The 24,908-nt window shown below is 35.0% G+C and overlaps 1 protein-coding gene across 1 annotated transcript in view; it reads right to left on the reverse strand.

Moving 5' to 3' along the window:
* LOC149805931 (methionine aminopeptidase 1-like) overlaps nucleotides 1-24,908 on the reverse strand; it is a 54,480-nt gene that overhangs the window by 13,420 nt on the left and 16,152 nt on the right. Inside the window, exons 6-12 of the mRNA XM_089950715.1 lie at nucleotides 20,826-20,909; nucleotides 17,032-17,099; nucleotides 14,398-14,468; nucleotides 10,630-10,761; nucleotides 9,542-9,647; nucleotides 3,936-3,973; nucleotides 84-149 (exon numbers count right to left, since the gene is read on the reverse strand). Coding sequence (XP_089806841.1) covers nucleotides 84-149; nucleotides 3,936-3,973; nucleotides 9,542-9,647; nucleotides 10,630-10,761; nucleotides 14,398-14,468; nucleotides 17,032-17,099; nucleotides 20,826-20,909 — 565 coding nt within the window. The remainder of the gene's footprint in view (nucleotides 1-83; nucleotides 150-3,935; nucleotides 3,974-9,541; nucleotides 9,648-10,629; nucleotides 10,762-14,397; nucleotides 14,469-17,031; nucleotides 17,100-20,825; nucleotides 20,910-24,908) is intronic.

Genomic DNA, 24,908 nt, shown 5'->3' on the forward strand with positions numbered 1-24,908 from the left:
TTTTTCTTCTTCTTTTTGCAACCTTGATATCACCTAATATACACATGTTCTTTTTAGTGCAACAATTAGAAAATTTGGCTTACCTTCGTTGATCATAGGTTCTATGGTGAAACAGTGTCCTGGTTTCATAACACCAATAGCTTTATTTTCTGCAAGTAAAAGAAAATGTTTTGACCATTTGCACTGCTAGCAGACTGTCTATAAATCTGATTGAAAACCGCCATTTATATGTCCATTTTTTGGAAAATGTAACTATACAATTACTGAAATAAGCAATCATCCATTTAATAGTATAGCATTTCCCAAACTAATCTGACAGTGGAACACTTTTGTGCTTGAAATATACTGATAGAACCCATAAATGATAAATCCTGGTCCAAGGGTCTGGAATACTCCGGAATAATGGGAATGTCAGGGAAATTTTGGGTGCAAAATAGAGGAAATTAAGCCTACTTTCATACCTCAAAAATATACCCTATACCCGAACACACAATGCTCAAAAGTCTGATTTTGTATTTTGAGTTATAAAAGAAAAAATGAAGTACAAAACCATTCCAAAACATCAATGTAATAGTCGAAAAAAGGACAGTTAGTGTCCCTCCAGTGTAAGACCCTTCCTTAAAACTTTAAAATCATTCTTATAATAATCATAATAATAATAATGAGGACTTCGTATAGCACCTAATCTTTAGAAGCTCTAAGCGCTTTACAACATTAGACAACATCTATAAGATAAAAAACATATAAAGATATGATTACAAAAACAAACACCATGAAATTAGAAAACATTAAAAAAAAACATGCTGAGAATAGTTAAGGTAGGAAACATTATTAGGTCTTTAAGTTTGTTCTTGCAGTCAAAATAAGTGAGTTTTGAGAGCACTCTTGAATGTGATCACTGTGTCTTTGTGTCTAAGTTCAATGGGCAATTCATTCCACATTGCTGGGCCTTGGTATGTGAAAGAACGCTGTCCATATGACTTTGTTTTCATAGTGGGAATAATGAGTATACAATTGTCAGAAGAGGAGCGTAAGTACCTTGCTGGTGTGTACACATGGGTGAGGTCGAATAGGTATGTTGGACTAGAGTCCGACAGTGAAACGTAGCACAGAGAACAAATTTTGTGTTTGATTCTGGATTGAATGGATAACCAGTGTAGGGTACAGAGCAGCGGGGAGGTGTGCTCTGATCATGATACTCTAAGTATGATCCGAGCAGCTGTGTTTTGAACTTTTTGAAGTTTCTGGAGCAGATATTGAGATGAACCAGACAGAATTGAGTTACAATAGTCCAGTCTTGAAAGTACTAATGAACACACAAGTGTTTCAGTGGCATCAACTGAAAGATATCTGCGAATGGAGCTGATGCATCTCAGCTCAAGATATGCAGCCTTGCATATGTTCATGACATGTTGGTACAATGTGAGAATACTGTCCAGAGTAACACCTAGGTTTCATACTGATAGTGTGAATTTAATGTTGGTGTTGCTGATATTTATTGTTTGATGTAAAGGATGAGAATGAGAAAGTCTTTGTGTTGTAATCAGAATGGCCTCAGTTTTATCATCATTCATGTGCAACTTGTTACATGTCATCCACGATATCACATCAGAAATGCATCTCTCTACACCTTGGATGGTAGCATCAACTTCAGTTGGGTGGCTAGATTTGTATATTTGGGTGTCATCAGTGTACAATTGGTGAGACACTGGATGATGATCTATGACACTTGAGAGTGACTGAGTGTACATAATGAAGAGAACAGGTCCAAGAACAGACCCCCATGGAACACCACAACATATATCAACTGGGCTGGAGTGTATTCCATTTGCAGATACAATTTGTGTCCTGTTGACCAAGTAGGACTTGAACCACATTAAGGCTGTATCATGAATGCCAAATACATGCTGGAGATGGTGAAGTAATATATCATGGTCTATTGTGTCGAATGCTGCAGACAAATCAAGGAGGGTGAGGCCTGTAATCTTTCCGCTATCCAACGCAGAGAGAATGTCATTAACTACTTTTAGAAGTGTAGTTTCAGCACTGTGGCAAGGGCAATATGCAGATTGTACATTGCTAAAAAGACTGTTTGAATTTAGCTGAGATACAAGCTGGTATAGAACAACCTTTTCTAAGATTTTTGATATGAATGGGAGATTAGAAACTGAGCGGTAGTTCTTTAAATCATTATGGTCTAGTGTTGGTTTCTTCAGCAGAGGCTTTACAATGGCAGTTTTGAAAAATGATGGGAATTCCCCGGATGAGAGAGAGGTATTAATAACATCAGTTAGTGAAGACAATACTGGATCTAAGCACTCAAGCAGCAGTGATGTTGGAATTGGATCAAGTTCACATGACTTTGGTGCACTCTTCATCATGATTGTACGTACGAAATCCATAGAGACAGGTTCAAATGCTGCTAATGGTTGCCGCTCAAATTCTGTGTCCCAACTGTATGGTGACGATGAGTCAATTAAAATTGTGGTGTCAAGCTTATATAGAAAAATAAACGGAAACCAAGATATGGAAATATGTTTTAATTTTTTGGTTTTTATAAATTTGTTCTTATGACAGAAGCTACTGAAAACTAAAATAAGTAATATAAAAAAACTCAGCCAATTATGTTATTGGAAATACACATTTTGGCATTTTTTAAAATGGGAAGTGTGTTTTTGCATCTTTTGTTTAGAAATCTGCTTAATATGAAGAACGATGTGGGAGAGCTGTATGCTCATATAAGATACAGCATCAAATACGTTTGAAGTTTAGTAGAGACAAGAGAAATGACGGCTAGTATTTTGTTGCACACAACACACTGTACAGTAGAAGCATCTTTACTTCAAATGCATGTAAATCCAAAAGACAAATAATTTTCATCATCTTTTCGTTTCTTACTGCCTGCTGTTGATTTGGTGGATTTAGTCAGGCTTTGGTTCATCTTGGACAGCTCACTTCCTTTCCTGATTTTCTGGTAATGAAAGGCTGTGATTGTCCATCCTCTCTGAGGGGTCCTGATATTTTGCTTGTTTGTTTCAGCCACAGCTGGAGTACTAGAAGAACCCTGCTTTTGTTTAAAAGTTCCTTTTTCTGCCACAAATCCATGGGGATTTAGTCTAGTTATTAAGACAAGCAACTTAAGATAACTCAGTTGCATTATCTTAACACCACATGTGTTGGCCTGTCAGGTATTATAGAGCATCATGTGACCATGTTACATGGTTTCTCTGATAACGACTCGTGCTGAAACAATCTGGATCCATGTCATCTGTATATAACTACAATTATGCATGCATTATAACTAGTATTATACATCAAAATACTGTTCATAAGATTATTTTTTACATGTAAATAACTTCATATTTAATATTTTAAAATTTAGTGGAAAAATAGAGCAAGCATCAAAATTTTCTAACGGAAACCCTATTCACATCAAGCAGAACATCAAGATTTGGGAAATGCTGTATTAGTACATAACTGCATATTGAGGGCAAAGTAATGGTGTAACAGTGTCCACAATTGCTGGAAAATGTTGAAAAAATCTGATTTCAGCATGCAAATGATATAATTTTATGTACTGACTTTTATTTAATGTATTTTAAATTGGTCACCAGATTAAGTTAAATAAATCACATTTTTCAGTTATAAAATGGAAAGCATATTACTGATCAAAAAGAAAATGCTGAAAATGTATTAATTAGCACAACGATATCTTTATATGCTTTTGATATTTACCATTAGTGTTACTGATGGTTATTTACTGTAAATATCCAATAAAACATGTGCATTCAATACTTAAGGCAATTATAGCAAAATCTTCATTTTATTAAGATTTTATAGATAACAGGCACCTCTCCCCTTCCCAATTTCAAATATGTTTGAGCTGACACTGACATATTTTGTTGGAAAATTACTGTAGATCTCTAAATACTTACTAGAATAGTGTGGAATACTTGGTGCTGTGTGGAACAACCTGAAATAATCAAACACCTAATAATTTTCTGTGAACAAAAGTACATGTTACACATGATATGCCCATCTTCACAACAGTCTGAGAATGGATTGGGTGGGGAAATTATTAGATATGGGGTGTATGTATATATTTTTAAGAGGTGGTAAAACCTGTGACACCTGAATGTAATTAGGGGAAGTATACAGTTTAAAAACTCTTTTGCAAATTATGGAGTGTTGTTTGAAAGAGGAACAAAACTGGTCAACAATTAAAGCTTTTAAAGTAGCTCAAGTTTAATTACAGACCTTACAAGGATAAAAGTCATTTAGTTTACCTTCCTGTTAAATAACAATGACTTAGGTGTAGCTAACTCTGACCTTGAGGCAGGGTGCATTGTTGCATTACATGATGCTGCATGTAGTCATAAAATACAAGACTATAATTTTTAAAACATTTTCATAAGTTCAAAGTTTGTGTGTGTGTAATTTCGATTTTTAACGTAGCTTTAACAAATTTTTCAGTCATATCGTTATGATGTCTGCAGTGAGGCAGTTTATAGTGATGTCTAGCACTGGGGCATCATGCTGCAGGTATGCAGTATCATGTCCCACCCAGTCATATTATCCTGACACCAGGCCAACCAGTTCTAGCACTAACCTCTTAATGCTGTTGAGCCTAGCAAGGTGGCTGTAAATACCATTTTTATAAGTTTTTGGTATGACTTGGCCAGGGTTTGAACCTGTGACCTCCTGCATCCAAGGAGGACACTCTAACCACTTAGGCCACAGGAGAGGTGAGGAATGAGTGTAATATGCACCATCAAATCATGACATGTAAGTGGCCGCAATTTTACTTAAGTACTTTCAGGGGATAAACAGTTACACTAAACAAGGATACAAGAATCAAATTTACCTTTTCACTGAACATAACCTTGATCAAAATATTTACCTAGCTTAAGTTTTATTTATAGGTTAGTGCATTTGTATGGGAAAACATGAACAAGTTTTTGGGATGGAAATACTGCACGACCTTGAGAGTGCAGTATATCCATCCGACAAAACAAGTTCATATTTTCCCATACAAATGCAGTAACCTTTTTATTATATGCTAAAATTTTTTATTTACCTAATGCTTGATTATATTAACAAAATACACTACACAAAACAAAGTAACTGAATGTATGTCGCATTCCAAACTAAATACACACGTGCATATTCATCATTACACAACACCAACATTATTACTGCGCACATAACTCCGCCTAGATAAATTTGAACTTAGTCGCACGCTCAACATAACTTTTGAAAGAAAATGGCGTGTCTAGTTAAAACTGAAATTTGGAGTCATACTGTGAATGAAAGCGCATTGCAACAACTTTTCCATTTGATCTGGAATGAATAGATTTTGGAATTTGTTTCGATTCTACGAAATTTCGTGATTATGGACTGGATTTATATGTTGTTGTTGTTGTGGGGTTTAATGCCATTTTTCGGCACACGATAGGCTATATACATGGCGGCCAGTATTAATGGTGGAGAAAGAACCCGGGAAAACCCCAGAAGGAACCACTGACCCACAAGAAGCTACTGGCAGGCTTTCTCACATACCAACATTGGCTGAATCCAAGACTCGAACCCACGCAGACAGTGGTGAGATGGCAGTGATCTGTAACAGACAGCGTGTTAGACCACTTGGCCACTCGGGGCTCTGGATTTATATGTGACAATTCCACATGAAATACATGGGATTGAAGAAGCGAGGGAGAAATGTGTTTCTGTTTCTGTCATTGAATGTTTGAAATCATAATGTGGGAAAAATATTAAGTCTTTCAACTGCAAAAATGATCAAAAAGACGCTATGGAATTTAATGCTTATTTTGTTCTGAGTGCAGTAAGGAGGATGTCATTGTACTTATCATTGAAATTACAGTACAGTTTCGAAATGTGTAATCAAGATTAAGAACCTATGACATGGCTCATGTAATTTGGATTTGCAAAACTAAGAAAGTACATTTTGAGGAAATTCAGGATGTAAAACTGTAAATATATTTTTTTGCATTCTTATCACCAGCTAAAGAAGACAGTATATGACTTGTCACTTGTATGTTAGTTGTAAGGACCCTTCTCTTGTGTCTGTTGTATACTGTAGCCAGCCTAAATCCAAAACACTCTATCAACAAATCAACAAAATTTAACGCGGAATGTGCCAAAGCAGCTGGTATGTGGCAGTCCACAAAACATCTGTTTTAGTTCATTCATAAACAAATTTAAACAACCATAACATGTACATGATTTGTTTACAAATCAAAAGTGCTGGCGTCTGTGTCCAATGTTTGTTTACAACAGAAAGTAATTCCTTTATGCACATTAATGCTATATGTGTATTGGCGTGCGAGTTCAGTATTGGATAATACTGAACGATTCTAACAATGTTAAGTTAATGGAGAAAAAATAAGCATATAATAATAAAATATATTCCACATTTCAGAAGTTTCAGACTGGACAAGGATTTAGGCCACTACCTAGTTTTCTAAATTGCCATGACCTTGACCTTTGACACAAGAACTTGACCACTGTAAGTGACACACAATCCACATGGGCAACATTTCCTCACTATCTCTCCAAGACATGCAAAGGTATGGGCAAGACAAGAAAATATTAATTAACAGATGGACAATATCACACCTAACTTAAAATTGTCAAATAAAATAAAATTTTGATTTATCTCTGACATTTGTTGTATATATGATACTGGCATGATGAAAACGCTTAGATTCTGTGTAATAGTGTATCTATTAAAGGTATAGATCCTTGAACTATAATCAACATAAATTAATTCATTTTCTAAAATGATTTAAATTAAATATCAATAAAAAGTTATGTTTGTACTTGAAATATGAGCTATAAATCCATCTGAGTGCATTTGACCATGTTGTTGACCATATGAGTGCATTTGACCATGTTGTTGACCATATGAGTGCATTTGACCATGTTGTTGACCATATGAGTGCATTTGACCATGTTGTTGACCATCTGAGTGCATTTGACCATGTTGTTGACCATATGAGTGCATTTGACCATGTTGTTGACCATCTGAGTGCATTTGACCATGTTGCTGACCATCTGAGTGCATTTGACCATGTTGTTGACCATCTGAGTGCATTTGACCATGTTGTTGACCATCTGAGTGCATTTGACCATGTTGTTGACCATCTGAGTGCATTTGACCATGTTGTTGACCATCTGAGTGCATTTGACCATGTTGTTGACCATCTGAGTGCATTTGACCATGTTGTTGACCATATGAGTGCATTTGACCATGTTGTTGACCATATGAGTGTATTTGACCATGTTGTTGACCATCTGAGTGCATTTAACCACTGCTGTTTACCATTTTAATTACCATTTTAAAAAATCGGAATCAATCTTCAGCTGCTTTTGTTCAAGAAAATATGAAAAAATTCTTGAAAAGTAATTGGACAATGAAACATTTGAGGATTAGACTGTAACCTTTTCTTGACCAGTTTTAATTTGTTACTGGTAAACTGGGCAACATATCTCAACCTGACAAGCAACGAAGAAATATGACTGGATCATTAAATCTTAAAAATTGCCATCCAAGTTTAAATTATGCAAGTGTTTCTTGTACAATATAAGAAATGTTAACTGCAGAATCACAAACAATTCAACTGATTGATGTATACAGGAAAACATATCTTTTTTATTTAAAAACAACCAAGTGAGAATAGCTATTGTAACTACTGTATTGAAATCTCAGAGGATGGTAGTCACTATCTTAAAAGGCCACCCATTCTGCACTGAAAACATGGTCTTATAAAAGGGTTGTCATTTCAAGCAGGGAACAAAAGGTTAAACATGTACTATTTTTATGTCAAACAAGATGGCAATATTAGGTGGTTTTTCTTGTGAGGAGCCTTTCAGCTGTAGGGTCAACTATAATAGAAAATACAGATGTACAGTTATGCTTCCCTAAATTGGTCTAAACCATTATAATACTCAAATGTCTCTAAACTGGCCATCTCTATAAAATAGCCAAATATTTTATGTCTCAAAAGTAGCTGATTTTGGGCAGCTTAACTCTATTTATATCTTTTTTAACTGAAGTATGGTCACATATACAAAGACAGAAACTAATTTTTTTCTTGTAAAATGTTTCGTTGTGAATACTTATTCAATCATAATACCTTAGAAGCACTACTATTACCTCATAAATCCAGCCCTAATAGATAAAACATTTAGCTAAAAAGAGCTACAAGTTATCTGCCCACCAAGGTGGTACTTGGCAGAGTGATCCCCCTTGATATAAGGCTTGTGGGGAAAACCCATGAATATCTCGGTTACTAATGGAGTGAAAGGCATGCTCTCTATATGGATGTAATTACAGGATAGGCCAGGAGGGCGTATGTGTATTATGATTGGGTAAGTATTTGTGAAGAAACAATTTAATATAAAAAAATTAGTTTCTTCTTTAAATATGTTGCCAAATCATAATACCTTGGATGAGTGGGTAAGAGGTGGAGGGAGGTAGATCTCCTTACCCTGAAGATGTGATCTCTAGTCCCCTAAAGTATGTGAAACAGCTTACAAGACAAACTGACTGATGGAGTCCATGACCAGTCATATATAAAAACAAGACAAAAACTACTGATGGATACCACACACAAACAAGAGAGAAAATAACTGATGGATTCCATGACCTGTCACATATACAAAAAAGACAGAAACTGACATAATGATTGATTCCATTACACATCATACATACAAAAAAGAAGAAGAGAATTTAAGTGAATTACCAGTGGATTCCATGACCAGTCATATATAAAAACAAAACAGAAACTGACTTACTGATTGATTACATGACTAGCCACATATATAAAGAAGATGGAAACTGACTGATGGATTCCATGACCAGTCACATACACAAACAAGACAGAAACTGACTTACTGGTGGATTCCATGACCTGTCACATAGAAAAACTAGACTGAAACTGACTTACTGACAGAATCTATGACCTGTCACATAGAAAAACAAGACAGAAACTGACTTACTGACAGAATCTATGACCTGTCACATAGAAAAACAAGACAGAAACTGACTTACTGACAGAATCTATGACCTGTCACATAGAAAAACAAGACGGAAACTGACTTACTGACAGAATCTATGACCTGTCACATAGAAAAACAAGACAGAAACTGACTTACTGACAGAATCTATGACCTGTCACATAGAAAAACAAGACAGAAACTGACTTACTGACAGAATCTATGACCTGTCACATAGAAAAACAAGACGGAAACTGACTTACTGACAGAATCTATGACCTGTCACATAGAAAAACTAGACTGAAACTGACTTACTGACAGAATCTATGACCTGTCACATAGAAAAACAAGACAGAAACTGACTTACTGACAGAATCTATGACCTGTCACATAGAAAAACAAGACGGAAACTGACTTACTGACAGAATCTATGACCTGTCACATAGAAAAACAAGACGGAAACTGACTTACTGACAGAATCTATGACCTGTCACATAGAAAAACAAGACAGAAACTGACTTACTGGTGGATTCCATGACCACAGTAACTTCTTACAACAGAGAATCCATTTGACTGAGCATGCTTCTGTATAACAGTCCCAACATCTCTGTATCTTGTGCCAGGCTTGACTGCAAAAAGAATGAAAAAGTTAAATAGAAAACACAGCAAAATAAGAGTCCATAACCAGTCGCTGTAACATGTTCTGAACTTTTCCCCGACTTAAATTCAATACAGATGCTATATTCTCCATCAGGATGAATTTATTCCACCTTTCAGTCTTAAATGATACAAACTGACATTAATTTGCTTGATAAACAACACCTGAATAACCCCAATTACAGTACAGTATATATCTGCAAAGTGTGTTATAACAAGGAAGCAGAGTGTCCTGAACAGAACCAATGCAATTTCATCAGTAATGCATGTGAATTATCTTGAAAACATAAATACATGAGGCCCAAGTATGTCCAAGATTACACATCTGTTTAAGAAAACATAAATACATGAGGCCCAAGTATGTCCAAGATTACACATCTGTTTAAGAAAGGTCTACAAGTAAATGCAATCGTTGGCAAATAATCCAGTTTTGCAGTATGCTGTCATTAAAATGTGGTAAATTATATTAAGCAGTTGTGAGAAAGTCTTTAAAAGATTTTATTTTTATTTTTTAGTAGTGGTGGCCATATCTGACGGCAGATTGGCAAAATATGTACAAATATGAAAGGCCTCAATACTTGTTCATACATGCTATGTGGTTTTGGATTAAAAAAGCTCTTTATAAAGATTGTTTGTTCGAAGCAAAAATAGTTATATATGATGGCAGATGAACATCATTTGTCCTGAGCTGCAAAGCCTTCATGCTCAGATCTTTCTAACTAATTGGGTCAATTTTTTTTATGCAGTGTGAGAAAAAGTCTTCACTAATTTTTTTTTGTATTTAGCAGCAGCAGCCATATCTAATGGTCTCCATGCTAGAATAAAAAATCTGTCAAAACATTTGCAATAGTGCCAGTGTTTTTCTCTTCAACCATGATATGGCTAGGGGAGACAAATATATTACTTTTTATTTTATTGGTTACAGATGCCTTAAAATATTATTAACTGAGTTACCTTCTGCCACAGAATTCATAAGACATTCATAGGAAACTCTGACCAGCTTCTTGTATTTCTCATCCACATTGCCGACTAAAAATGTCTCATTTAAATCTCCATGGAAATCATTTTTGTATACTGTTATGTCAACTGTAAAATAAGATACAAAGTACATTAATATCTTTATTAACACATCACTAGAATGGACAAAGTTCCACCTTCGCATCAGTGTAACATTCTTATAAAATGAATGATTTGTCACATGGCTGTTTTCAACAGTTCTTTGTCAGAAGCCAGTAGGTAGCTAAAAAGCCTGCTTCAAAATTACAAGTTAGCTTGCCACAGTTTTTGTTACATTTTGGGCATTTAGAAAGTGTCTAAAACAAAGCGTGATGCAGGTTTTTATCTTTCTGATTTTAGAACTTTCGTGTTGACAATGTGTAGATCATGTATTATTACAACATGTGATACTTTACATGGATAATATTCCGAGGATCAATTCTCATTGGATTGGAAATTATTAAATGAGCTTAGTTACATAATATATGACATGAGGTGTTTCCAATGAGTGACATTTTATCATTCAATGAGTTTAATTACATAGTATATGCCATGAGGTGCTACCAGTGCATCACATTTTATTTTTCAATGAGTTTAATTACATAGTATATGCCATGAGGTGCTTCCAGTGAGTGACATTTTATAATTCAATGAGTTTAATTACATAGTATATGCCACGAGGTGCTTCCAGTGAGTGACATTTTATCATTAAGTTTAATTACATAGTATATGCCAAGAGGTGCTTCCAGTGAGTGACATTTTATCATTCAATGAGTTTAATTACATAGTATATGCCATGAGGTGCTTCCAGTGAGTGACATTTTATTATTCAATGAGTTTAATCACATAGTATATACCACGAGGTGCTTCCAGTGAGTGACATTTTATTGTTCAATGAGTTTAATTACACAGTATATGCCAAGAGGTGTTTCCAATGAGTGACATTTTATTATTCAGTGAGTTTAATTACATAGTATATGCCATGAGGTACTTCCAGTGAATGACATTTTATCATTCAATGAGTTTAATTACATAGTATATGCCACGAGGTGCTTCCAGTGAGTGACATTTTATCATTCAGTGAGTTTAATTACATAGTATATGCCATGAGGTGCTTCCAGTGAGTGACATTTTATTATTCAATGAGTTTAATCACATAGTATATGCCACGAGGTGCTTCCAGGGAGTGACATTTTATTGTTCAATGAGTTTAATTACATAATATATGCCAAGAGGTGTTTCCAATGAGTGACATTTTATTATTCAATGAGTTTAATTACATAGTATATGCCATGAGGTGTTTCCAATGAGTGACATTTTATTATTCAATGAGTTTAATTACATAGTATATGCCACGAGGTGCTTCCAATGAGTGACATTTTATCATTCAATGAATTTAATTACATAGTATATGCCACGAGGTGCTTCCAGTGAGTGACATTTTATTATTCAATGAGTTTAATTACATAGTATATGCCACGAGGTGCTTCCAGTGAGTGACATTTTATCATTCAATGAATTTAATTACATAGTATAGGCTACGAGGTGCTTCCAATGAGTGACATTTTATCATTCAATGAATTTAATTACATAGTATATGCCAAGAGGTGTTTCCAATGAGTCCCATTTTATCATTTAATGAGTTTAATTACATAGTATATGCCAAGAGGTGTTTCCAATGAGTCACATTTTATCATTCAATGAGTTTAATTACATAGTATATGCCACGAGGTGCTTCCTGTGAGTGACATTTTATCATTCAATGAGTTTAATTACATAGTATATGCCAAGAGGTGCTTCCAGTGAGTGACATTTTATCATTCAATGAGTTTAATTACATAGTATATGCCACGAGGTGCTTCCTGTGAGTCACATTTTATCATTCAATGAATTTAATTACATAGTATATGCCACGAGGTGCTTCCAATGAGTGACATTTTATCATTCAATGAGTTTAATTACATAGTATATGCCAAGAGGTGCTTCCAGTGAGTGACATTTTATTATTCAATGAATTTAATTACATAGTATATGCCACGAGGTGCTTCCAGTGAGTGACATTTTATTATTCAATGAGTTTAATTACATAGTATAGGCTACGAGGTGCTTCCAGTGAGTGACATTTTATCAATGAATTTAATTACATAGTACATGCCAAGAAGTGTTTCCAATGAGTCCCATTTTATCATTAAATGAGTTTAATTACATAGTATATGCCAAGAGGTGTTTCCAATGAGTCACATTTTATCATTCAATGAGTTTAATTACATAGTATATGCCACGAGGTGCTTCCTGTGAGTCACATTTTATTATTCAAAGAGTTTATTTACATACTCCATGAGCTGCTTGCAGTGAATCATGTTTTCATACATTGAGTTCAATTACATATTATGCACCAAGAGCTTATTTCAGCAAGTCACATATTTTAATATTTAACAAGATTAAAAAATTTCATGTCAAATTGAAATCAACTTAAGATTACCCAGTAATGTATCACCTTCATGATTTTGTATTATTCAATAAGGTATTACATTCAGGATTTATATTACTCTGTAATATATAACATTCAGGATTTTATATTACTCAATAATGTATAACAATAACAATTTAGTATTGCTCAATAATGTGTAACCTTCTTGATTTTATGTTATTCAATATGGTATAACAGTCAAGATTTAGCATTGCTCAATAATATGTAACATTCTGGATTTTGTATTACTTAATCATATATAACATTCAGGATTTTATATTACTCAATAATGTATAACAATAACAATTTAGTATTGCTCAATAATGTATAACCTTCTTGATTTTATGTTATTCAATATGGTATAACAGTCAAGATTTAGCATTGCTCAATAATATGTAACATTCTGGATTTTGTATTACTTAATCATATATAACATTCAGGATTTTGCATAACTCAGTAATATATAACCTTCAGGATTTTGTAATACTCAGTAGCAGATAACCTTCCTGATTTAACATCATTCAATAAGGTTTAACATTCAGGACTTTGTTTCTATGTGATACTGCCAAATGGTATGATACAGCAAGGCAAGCAATTTTTACAATATGACATTTTACACTCAAAAAGGTAAGAATTATGTCATCAAAATGACTTCTTATGCTAACAGCAAAGAATGCATATGTTTCATAGACTGAAAGAGTATGATGCAGGTCTCTTTTAAAAATTGATATAAAAATACTGCCAGTGTCATATAATTACACTGCCAGAGTGTTATATAAATACACTGCCAGTGTCATATAATTACACTGTCAGAGTGTTATATAAATACACTGTTAGAGTGCCATATAAATACACTGCCAGAGTGCCATGTAAATACAATGCCATAATGTCATATAAAGATACAGCCAGAGTGCCATAAAAAAAACAGCCAGCATGTTATATAAATACATTCTCAATGTGAACTTTAATTAACTTAACTACTGAAATTCTGTTTTACTAGTCAGTGGTGCTATATTCAAGAGTTTAAAATTATGACAACCAGTTTCTGGTTTTTATGTGTAAAAAATAGCTGAATAATCAAATGGGTCTTAAATTCAGGTTGCAAGATAAATCAAATTCTGATGAAACCAAGCTATTAAAAAAAGTGAATTACAATAAATGTTTTTGTTTCTTGTCTAAATGATGTCTTACCAATACAGAAATATTATCCTTTAGCAACTTAAAACAAGTCACCATGTGTAAAGTATGTTACTTACTATTTACAATATCACCATCTGCTAGAGGTCTGGAATCTGGGATTCCATGACAAATAACTTCATTTACAGACCTGAAAAGAAAATGACAACATTTATAATTAGAATAATGTGACAATGGATCAATATATTTATTGTCCTCTCCTTCTGGTCCTGCCAACATCACCTAAAGCAAAGTTCTTTGTGTGTAGATCAACAGTTAATGAAAACTGTTTACATTTACAAAATTGTGTGTGTGTGTGTGTGTGTGTAGAGTTAAATGGCACATCAATACAGTCCTGGCTATATAGTGTTGAGCAAGTTTAGGAAACCCCAAATATATATACAAAACAACAATAAAGTCAAGAAAGGGTAAGCTCGTTAAAACATAAAATCAAATCAAATCTGGTGGTATACTGTGCTTGTTCTGTGCCCTGATATGTGTCTGGTGGTATACTGTGCTTGTTCTATACCCTGATATGTGTCTGGTGGTATACTGTGCTTGTTCTATGCCCTGATATGTGTCTGGTGGTATAATGTGCTTGTTCCATGCCTTGATATGTGTCTGGTGGTATACTGTGCTTGTTCCATGCCCTGATATGTGTCTGGTGGTATACTGTGCTTGTTCTATGCCCTGATATGTGTCTGGTGGTATGCTGTGCTTGTTCTATGCCCTGATATGTGTCTGGTGGTATACTGTGCTTGTTCTATGCCCTGATATGTGTCTGGTGGTATACTGTGCTTGTTCTATGCCCTGATATGTGTCTGGTGGTATACTGCGCTTGTTCTATGCCCTGATATGTGTCTGGTGGTATACTGCGCTTGTGCTATGCCCTGATATGTGTCTGGTGGTATACTGCGCTTGTTCTATGCCCTGATATGTGTCTGGTGGTATACTGCGCTTGTTCTATGCCCTGATATGTGTCTGGTGGTACACTGTGCTTGTTCTATACCCTGATATGTGTCTGGTGGTATACTGTGCTTGTTCTATGCCCTGATATGTGTCTGGTGGTATACTGCGCTTGTACTATGCCCTGATATGTGTCTGGTGGTATACTGCACTTGTGCTATGCCCTGATATGTGTCTGGTGGTATACTGTGCTTGTTCTATGCCCTGATATGTGTCTGGTGGTATACTGTGCTTGTTCTATGCCCTGATATGTGTCTGGTGGTATACTGTGCTTGTTCTATACCCTGATATGTGTCTGGTGGTATACTGTGCTTGTTCTATGCCCTGATATGTGTCTGGTGGTATACTGTGCTTGTTCTATACCCTGATATGTGTCTGGTGGTATACTGTGCCTGATTTCATAATCTTGAGTACAGAACAAATGCTGATGGTTATGGTTACAACAGGTCACACAAGTAGCACTGTATGGGCAATGTTAATGTTTAGCACAGATGCCAGATGGTTATGGTTACAACAGGGCACACAAGTAGTGCAGTATGGGCAATGCAAATATTTAGCACAGTGGTCAGATGGTTATGGTTACAACAGGGCACACAGGTGGTGCAGTATGGGCAGTGTTAATGTTTAGCACAGATGCCAGATGGTTATGGTTACAATAGGGCACACAAGTAGTGCAATATGGGCAATGTAAATGTTTAGCACAGTGGTCAGATGGTTATGGTTACAACAGGGCACACAAGTAGTGCAGTATGGGCAATGCAAATGTTTAGCACAGATGCCAGATGGTTATGGTTACAATAGGGCACACAAGTAGTGCAATATGGGCAATGTAAATGTTTAGCACAGTGGTCAGATGGTTATGGTTACAACAGTGCACACAAGTAGCAGAGTATGGGCAATGCAAATAGTTCTTAGGATTGAGGCCAGATGGTTATGGTTAGAACAGGTCACACAAATAGTGCTGTATGGGCAATGCAAATGATTCCTAGGCGGGATAGTAATGGTTAAAACTGGGAATACAATTAGTGCTGTACAGGCACTGCAAACAGTTCTTAGCATCAAGGATAAACCTGACACAATACAAAGAAAATGAATTTATGCAAAATGAAAAATGAAAACAGATTACACAATGCCTATCCTGAATATAACAAATTGTCAAGTTAATTTCTGGTTTACCAGATAGACTGTACTTAAAGGGTTTGAAATCTATCATTTATTCAGCACTTCAGGAATTTTCTTTGTATTAATTAGATTATTCAATCAATTTGAGAAATGCACAGTTTTTTAATACTTTTAATAATGCTCTTGCATAAGCTGATGAGTCAACCAGTCACAGAAATGGACAGGACATATAACTGTGCACAAATATCAGATATTAATAATTGAAATAGGCCTGTGTATCATACATTAAATTCACCAAAAATCAAGGAAAATTGAGGAGCCATTGATAAATTAAAATTACAATGCTTAGTTAATGCAACAATGCAAATTTTTTCCCCAGTGTCACAAAAGTTGATGGCTGAAATGTTAACATATGTCAACCTGCTGTGTCAGCTAATGAGATGGCTGCACAAGCAGATATGACATATCCTTTCCAGGGTTGAAAAGTGTACTCAAGTGAACCACAAAAAGATAAAAAAAACGATACTTTATGAACCCAACATAACACATGCAGTCAACAGGTAACTGCTAAAAGACATGTATCATGCACATTAACAAGCAAATTAATGTTGACAAGATCCACTTACGTGCAACAGGATTTTGGAAATCCATAATAATTTAAAGGGGAGGGATAACATTCTCTCTCTATACAAGCCTAAAAAAAGATGAAAAACAACTGTTGATCATTATGCAAAAGTTGTCAGCAAGAAAGTGAATGAAATGTAAAAGAAAACCAAAACTGCTATATACAGTGAAATATGTCTTATGAGATCACCCCTTTGGCCAACAAAAAGTAAAATCTGTCTTATGAGATCACCCCTTTGACCAACAAAAGTGAAATCTGTCTTATGAAATCACCCCTTTGGCCAACAAAAAGTAAAATCTGTCTAATGAGATCACCCCTTTGGCCAACAAAAAGTAAAATCTGTCTAATGAGATCACCCCTTTGGCCAACAAAAAGTAAAATATGTCTTATGAGATCACCCCTTAGGCCAACAAAAAGTAAAATCTGTCTTATGACATCACCCCTTTGGCCATAAAAAAAGGGGTCTTTTTAGATAGGTGGTCTTGCATAACAGGTCTGTGCAAGATTAACAAGTTTTTAAGGTCAAATTGCAACAGATTTAAAAAGGAAAATATTCACAACCGATGTAAATGCGTTTTTTTTCATTATTCATAGTAATTGTTCAAAAATGGCAATATTGTAATCTTTAATTAATTCTGTATAACAAAAAGGAAATAATGTATCACAAAACATTTACAATCATATGTGAAAATTACAATTATATTTGAAAATCACAATATCTGATGATTATAATTATATTTAAAGATTAAAATATGAAGATTACAATTTCTATTCAAAGATTACATAATTTACAATCATATTTCACGATTATAATTATATTTGAAGATTACAATGGAAAGATAATTATATTTGAAGATTACAATTTACATTTGAATATTAAAATTATATTTGAAGATTATATCTGAAGAATCACATATACATGTAGGTTAGCACATGAATTACAAAAATTAACTAAGGTAATATTTATTTATCCTGTCCATAAGTTAAATTCACATGTCCACAAATATCAGACCAGCTTCAAAATTTAGCATAACAGCTGCACAGTTATGTATGATAACACTTCCTCATTGTGTGTATGAACTGCACTGTATCAGTTTTGATCAGGCTTTGAGTAAATGTGGAGGAATATTTATCAACAAATGAATGAAAAAAAAAGATAGAACTAGTCTATCCAGAAACAAAATTATCATACTGATAGATAAAAACAAAAACATTTTAATTCACTGATGACAAAGAGATTAACTTGATAAACAAGTGGTGTAACCAGCTGTGTGGGCTTTAATGAAAGTAACTTTTAAAAAAATCAACAAATGACACGAGCCGTTTACAGTACAACTGAACCTGGAAAAACGATAATCACTTATTAAGTCAAAACCTCATTTATTCCAGAGATTATGGATGAATTCCAAAGAATAACAACATACTTAAAACCCATTCAAACGAATTCTACATAATTGGGGCATAATTGGCAATTTCATGATTTTCCACAGAAAGATAAATAAACAATACAAACTTTTGAATTGACCAAGTACATCTGCGAATGCTCCTTTATGAAGAAGAAATGGTTAATATATGTACTTTAGTCTCGTTTATGGGATGTGGCATGAAACAGCTACCCGCATCACCTACATGTTACAGAAAGGAGGTGCCAGACTTAACTGTTGCATTTTTTAAAATAGCACAAACACGAACAGCCATAGTCTCAATGGATGAAATAAAGGTCAGTCATACTTATGTTTTTGCAATGCAGTCATGCATATCAGTGTTGTTTTAGAACAATTAGCACTCTGTCTGCAAATATTCCTTTGTGGTCATGGTTACAATGGAATAAATAAATGTCAGAGATATTCATTTGTTTTTTGTGAAACAGATGCTCAATGCAGTGACAAAATACATTTTGCCAGTTAATCAGGGTTGTTAGTTGCGTTCTGCAGGTGGTCACTCATAAATCGATCTGCACATGATGACTGGTCATAAATGATGGGTGGTTGGTCATTGCAGAGGATGCTCAAGGCAGGTTTTACTATATATCAATATTTCAATCTGACCAATTTGCAACAATTTTAAGCAATAAAACCCTTTAAACATATTATTATGAAACCAACTTTTAGAGTATAATATTTTGCATTGATAATACTAGCTTGATCGTAATACATTAGGAGTAGAACCTCTACCTTGCAAATCCAACCCCCCAAAACTGATTAGAAACAAAAGTGCTAAAAATCAACTGCCAACACAGGTGGCCATCACACAAAAGCAGTCTCTTCATGGGTGGAGGGACTGGTCCTAAGTCCTGTTCTTACATCAGTTACAACTGGAGTAGATGTGCTGTGCATAGTTTATCAGGTTTTAATGTAACTATGAGGAGTCTGGAAGGGTATGCACCTAAACATCACATATGTATTATAGAAGAAATACATTACCTGAAATACATTAGGAAAATAGGAAAGTGGTGGAGGGAGTTACATCCCTTTACTTTGGAGAGGGCTCAATCTCAACATCTCCTAACGTATATAAAGCAGCTTGGACCAAGATAACTTACTAAAAAATCTCCTTTTTCTGTAGAATATACAACCGAATCAGATTAATGTTAGGAGAACTGTTCATATGAGGAAATGCATGAATATATATATCTCTGTTAAATTCCAAACTTTGTGCTTGGAAATGCTTGCATTAAAAACATGGCCAGGGATTTGTCTTCCAAGGCGTGCATGGAGTCACACAGTCTAGCATCAAACACTAACAGGCTTTTTGACTCTTTACTTCTAATTATCCAAAAATGTTTATCATTACATTCTGTTTCATGAAACTTGTGCAAAGATTCTAATGCTTTAAAATACAGAACTTTAATTTGATGTGGAAACAAACATATGATGAAAAGGCACTTTATTCCAATAATGCATGTTAGTTACAAAAAGAATTATTACAATGATGGCTAAATTTATATTATGTTTGACGAATAAACAGAAGAAATTGATTCTCCTACCACTACAATTTAAAAATGAAATTTCTCAACAAAACAAGAACAGAATTATATAACTGCTATTAAATTTGGGTTAATTTTTGTATCTGATGTAAAGGGACATCTCAAATTATGTGATGAGGTTTAGGAGGTCAGAAACCATAAATCTACATCTTAAACCACCCCCCACCCAGGCTTCATGCTAAAAAATATTCCCTGTGTTAGGGATGGGGGCCTCCCAATTTTTTTGTTGAAATCATCCATGCATGTGACTTGACAAAACATGGGTTAGGCCTGCAAAGAGAGCTATGAGTAAGACTGTCAAGAATTTTATTTTCACATTATTGATGCTATTACATGTGGACTGGGCGCCCAGAGTGGCCGAGTGGTCTAAAGCGCTCTCAGTTATCAATCACTGCCATCTCACTTTTGTCTGCGTAGGTTTGAGTCTCAGATTCGGCTAATGTGGGTATGTGAGAAAGCTTGCCAGTAGCTTCTCGTGGGTCGGTGGTTCTTTCCGGGGTTTTCCCAGGTTCTTCCTCCACCTTTAATACTGGCCACCATGTATAGCCTATCGTGTGCTGAAAAATGGCGTTTAACCCTACAACAACAACAACAACAACATGTGGACTAGAGGGACCTACAGCATGTCTCCTGTTATTTAATGCTGGCAAAAATTACAATTTCAGCGAACAATTAGCACAAGCTTTATTATATATCATATGCACACCCATCCTGCTTCTGGCATTAGCAATATTGTATAAAAAAATATTACCCTATATTACAAACATTACGTATAAAATATTACCATATATTACTAATAGGTTTAATACCTCATGTACTATTCTATCAATCTCCTCAGTTGTGACACCAACATCAATGGCACTGGCTGCTATGTCAAGCACTTCTCTCCCTAACTGTTAGTCATGCAAGAGAGAAGAGTATTATATCACATATAAAAATCATTTAAGTGACAGAAAATTTCAAACAGGTCATGTCCACATGTACATAAACATACATTACAAACCATATTTGCCAAGGTTTAATGGTTTTTGTGTAACTGAGCTAACAAAGTTTCATAAACAAAATATAATACCCTGACCCCAATTTTTTTCAAGATCATTCGAATACCTAATAATCGGATCAGGTCATGTATATAAGGGTTGGCCATGCCTACCAAATTTACTTTGTATGGAACAATGCTTTTATTTGCATAGTTGTGTGAACAAGGTGTTGAACTAAAAAGTCAAAGTCCAAAAAGCAAACTAAATGGCACACGTGGGCATGAGATTGCTCAACTGGCTGACATCAACTTAAACACCAGATGCAGATTGCAGTCAGCAAGCAAATAAACGTTAGCTGGAGGCCTTATGAAAAATTTCTCGAAAGTCTTTTAAAAGGTTATGAAATTATTAAAAAAAAATATCTTAGTCATATCTGGTGACAGATCAAAATTGTTCAAACAAATGACAAGTTCTTCAAAAACCAAAATGCTTTCTGTAGAATTTGATCAAATTCTGCTTACCAGTTTTGGAAAACAAGTCATTTAAAAGTTGTTTAAGTTTTAGTAACAAGAATTCCTTCATACAAACATGCTTTTCATTATATTTGAGTAATATTCTTTTAAGAGCTTCTTTTTAATATAGAAAAAGTCATTTAAATGCAATTTTAATAATGGCAGCCAAATCTGATGGCAGCTTTGTATTCCTTGTACAAATTTAAAAGGACTTCATGTCAATATGCTTAGTCTGCTTTGTTTTAATTTTGTTGACCAGTTTTTGATAAAAAGTTGTTTGTTGGTTATTCTGTTTTGGCTACGAGTGTCCATATTTGAAGGCACATTGGCATTATTTGTATAAATCTGAAAGGACATCATAGCAGAATACTTACTGTGAAATAGTCAAATTCTTTCCTTGTTAAGACATTTAAAGAAATTTACAATTTTAGTCAGGATGGCCATACCCGATGGCTGATCAGCATCATTGTACAAACATCAAAGGCCTATATAATAGGATGTTTTTTGTACAAGTGTTTTAAACGTCATTGTACAAACATCAATGGCCTATATAGTAGGATGTTTTCTGTACAAGTGTTTTAAACATCATTGTACAAACATCAAAGGCCTATATAATAGGATGTTTTCTGTACAAGTGTTTTAAACGTCACTGTACAAACACCAAAGGCCTATATAATAGGATGTTTTCTGTACAAGTGTTTTAAACGTCACTGTACAAACATCAAAGGCCTATATTATAGGATGTTTTCTGTACAAGTGTTTTAAAAGTCATTTAAAGCTTTTTCTATTTTTAGTAACAGTGGTTTGTTTCATAACAGATCAGTATAGTTTGTATTAATTTTAAAGATTCTCATACCTAAATACTTTCTATCAAATTAGGTTAAATTCTGTTCAGTGGCTCCTAAAAACTAATTAAAAGGTTTCTATATTTGGTAATAGTGACTGTATCTGATGGTACAGTGGCATTATTTGCACAAGCTTGATTTTTTTTTTTTTTTACCAGCCTGCTTTCAGTAAAAATTGGGGGCCCCCGAGTGGTCGAGTGGTCTAAAGCGCTCTCCGTTACGGATCACTGCCATCTCACCTCTGTCTGTGTGGGTTCGAGTCCAGGATTCGGCCAATGTGGGTATGTGAGAAAGCTTGCCAGTAGCTTCTCGTGGGTCGGTGGTTCTTCTTGGGGTTTCCCCGGGTTCTTCCTCCACCATTAATACTGGCTGCCATGCATAGCCTATCGTGTGCTGAAAAATGGCGTTAAACCCCACAACAACAACTTCAGTAAAAATTGAATAAATTCTGTCAAGCAATTTGGGAAGATGTCATTGAAGGTTTTTCTATATTTAGCAATAGTGACCATATTTGATGGCACCAAGGCACCATTTACACAAGCTTGATGGCTGCTTTGTTTTTCTACCAGGCTGATTTCTGCAAAAAAAAACTGGTTCAATTCCGTCAAGCAATTTGTGCAGAAGTCATTTTAAGGTTTGCTACAGTTAGTAGCAACTGTGAAAATACTTAAATTTGTATTGGCACTGTTAGTACAAAATGGAGATGACTTTTAGGCAAAATGTGCTTTCTATCATTCAAATTCTGATTAGCTTTCTATTTTTTATTTTTAGTAATGGCAGCTATTGTCTAATAAATATAGGAATCATCTGTGAAAAAAATGAAAGGTCTTTATGCCAATATATTTTCTGTCAAATGTCCAATTATATTGAGAGATAATAATGATAATAATAATGAGGACTTTGTATAGAGTCTACTCTTTAGAAGCTCTAAGCGCTTTACAACATTAAACACTTGTAACATAAAAAAAATATAATGATATGATCACAAAAAAACGAACACCATTAAATTAGAAAACATAAAAACATGCTGAAAATATTTAAGGTAGGAAACATTATTAGGTCTTTAAGTTTGTTCTTGCAGTTGAAACAACTGATTTTTAAGAGCACTCTTGAATGGGATCACATTATCTTTGTGTCTAAGTTCAGTGGGCAATTCATTCCACGTTGCTGGGCCCTGGTATGCAAAAGAATGCTGTCCACATGACTTTGTTTTCATACTTGGAATAATGAGTATACGACTGTCAGAAGAGAGCGTAAGTATCTTGCTGGTGTGTACACATGGGTGAGGTCGGATAAGTATATTGGACTGGAGTCTGACACTGAAACGTAGCACAGAGAACAAATTTTGTGTTTTATTCTGGATGGAATGGATAGCCAGTGTAGGGTACAGAGCAGCAGGTAAGTGTGCTCTGATCGTGGTACTCTAAGTATGATCTGAGCAGCTGTGTTTTGAACTTTTTGAAGTTTCTGGAGTAGATATTGAGAAGAACCAGACAGAATTGAGTTACAATAGTCCAGTCTTGAAAGTACTAATGAACACACAAGTGTTTTAGTGGCATCAACTGAAAGATATTTGCGAATGGAACTGATGCATCGCAGCTCAAGATATGCAGCTTTGCACATGTTCATGACATGTTGGTGCAATGTGAGAGTACTGTCCAGAGTAACACCAAGGTTTTGTACTGACTGTGTGAATTTAATGTTGGTGTTGCTGATATTTATTGTTTGAGGTAAAGGATGTGAATGAGAAAGTCTTTGTGTAGTGATCAGAATGGCCTCAGTTTTATCATCATTCATCTGCAGCTTGTTCCATGTCATCCATGATTTCACATCAGAAATGCACCTCTCTACACCCTGGATGGTAGCATCAACTTCAGTTGGGTGGCTAGATTTGTATATTTGGGTGTCATCAGCGTACAATTGGTGAGACACTGGATGATGGTCTATGACACTTGAGAGTGGTTGAGTGTAGAGAATGAAGAGAACAGGTCCAAGAACAGACCCCTGTGGAACACCACAACATTGATTAACTGGGCTGGAGTGTATTCCATTTGCAGACACAATTTGTGTCCTGTTGACCAAGTAGGACTTGAACCACAGCAAGGCTGTATCATGAATGCCAAATACATGCTGGAGACGGTGAAGTAATATATCATGGTCTATTGTGTCAAATGCTGCAGATAAATCAATGAGGGTGAGGACTGAAATCTGTCCGCTATCCAAAGCAGAGAGAATGTCATTAACTACTTTTAGAAGAGTAGTTTCAGTACTGTGGCAAGGGCGATATGCAGATTGTACATTACTAAAAAGACTGTTTGAATTCAGATGAGATACAAGTTGGGATAGAACAACCTTTTCTAAGATTTTTTATATGAATGGGAGATTAGAAACTGGGCAGTAGTTCTTTAAATTGTTATGGTCGAGTGTTGATTTCTTCAGCAGAGGCTTTACGTTGGCAGTTTTAAAAAATGATGGGAATTTCCCGGATGAGAGAGGTATTAATAACATCAGTTAGTGAAGGCAATACTGGCTCTAAGCACTCAAGCAGGAATAAT

The sequence above is a fragment of the Sinohyriopsis cumingii genome, chromosome 2 (assembly GCF_028554795.1).
Source record: "Sinohyriopsis cumingii isolate HCF-2022 chromosome 2, ASM2855479v2, whole genome shotgun sequence".
In the NCBI taxonomy this organism is placed as follows: domain Eukaryota; kingdom Metazoa; phylum Mollusca; class Bivalvia; order Unionida; family Unionidae; genus Sinohyriopsis; species Sinohyriopsis cumingii.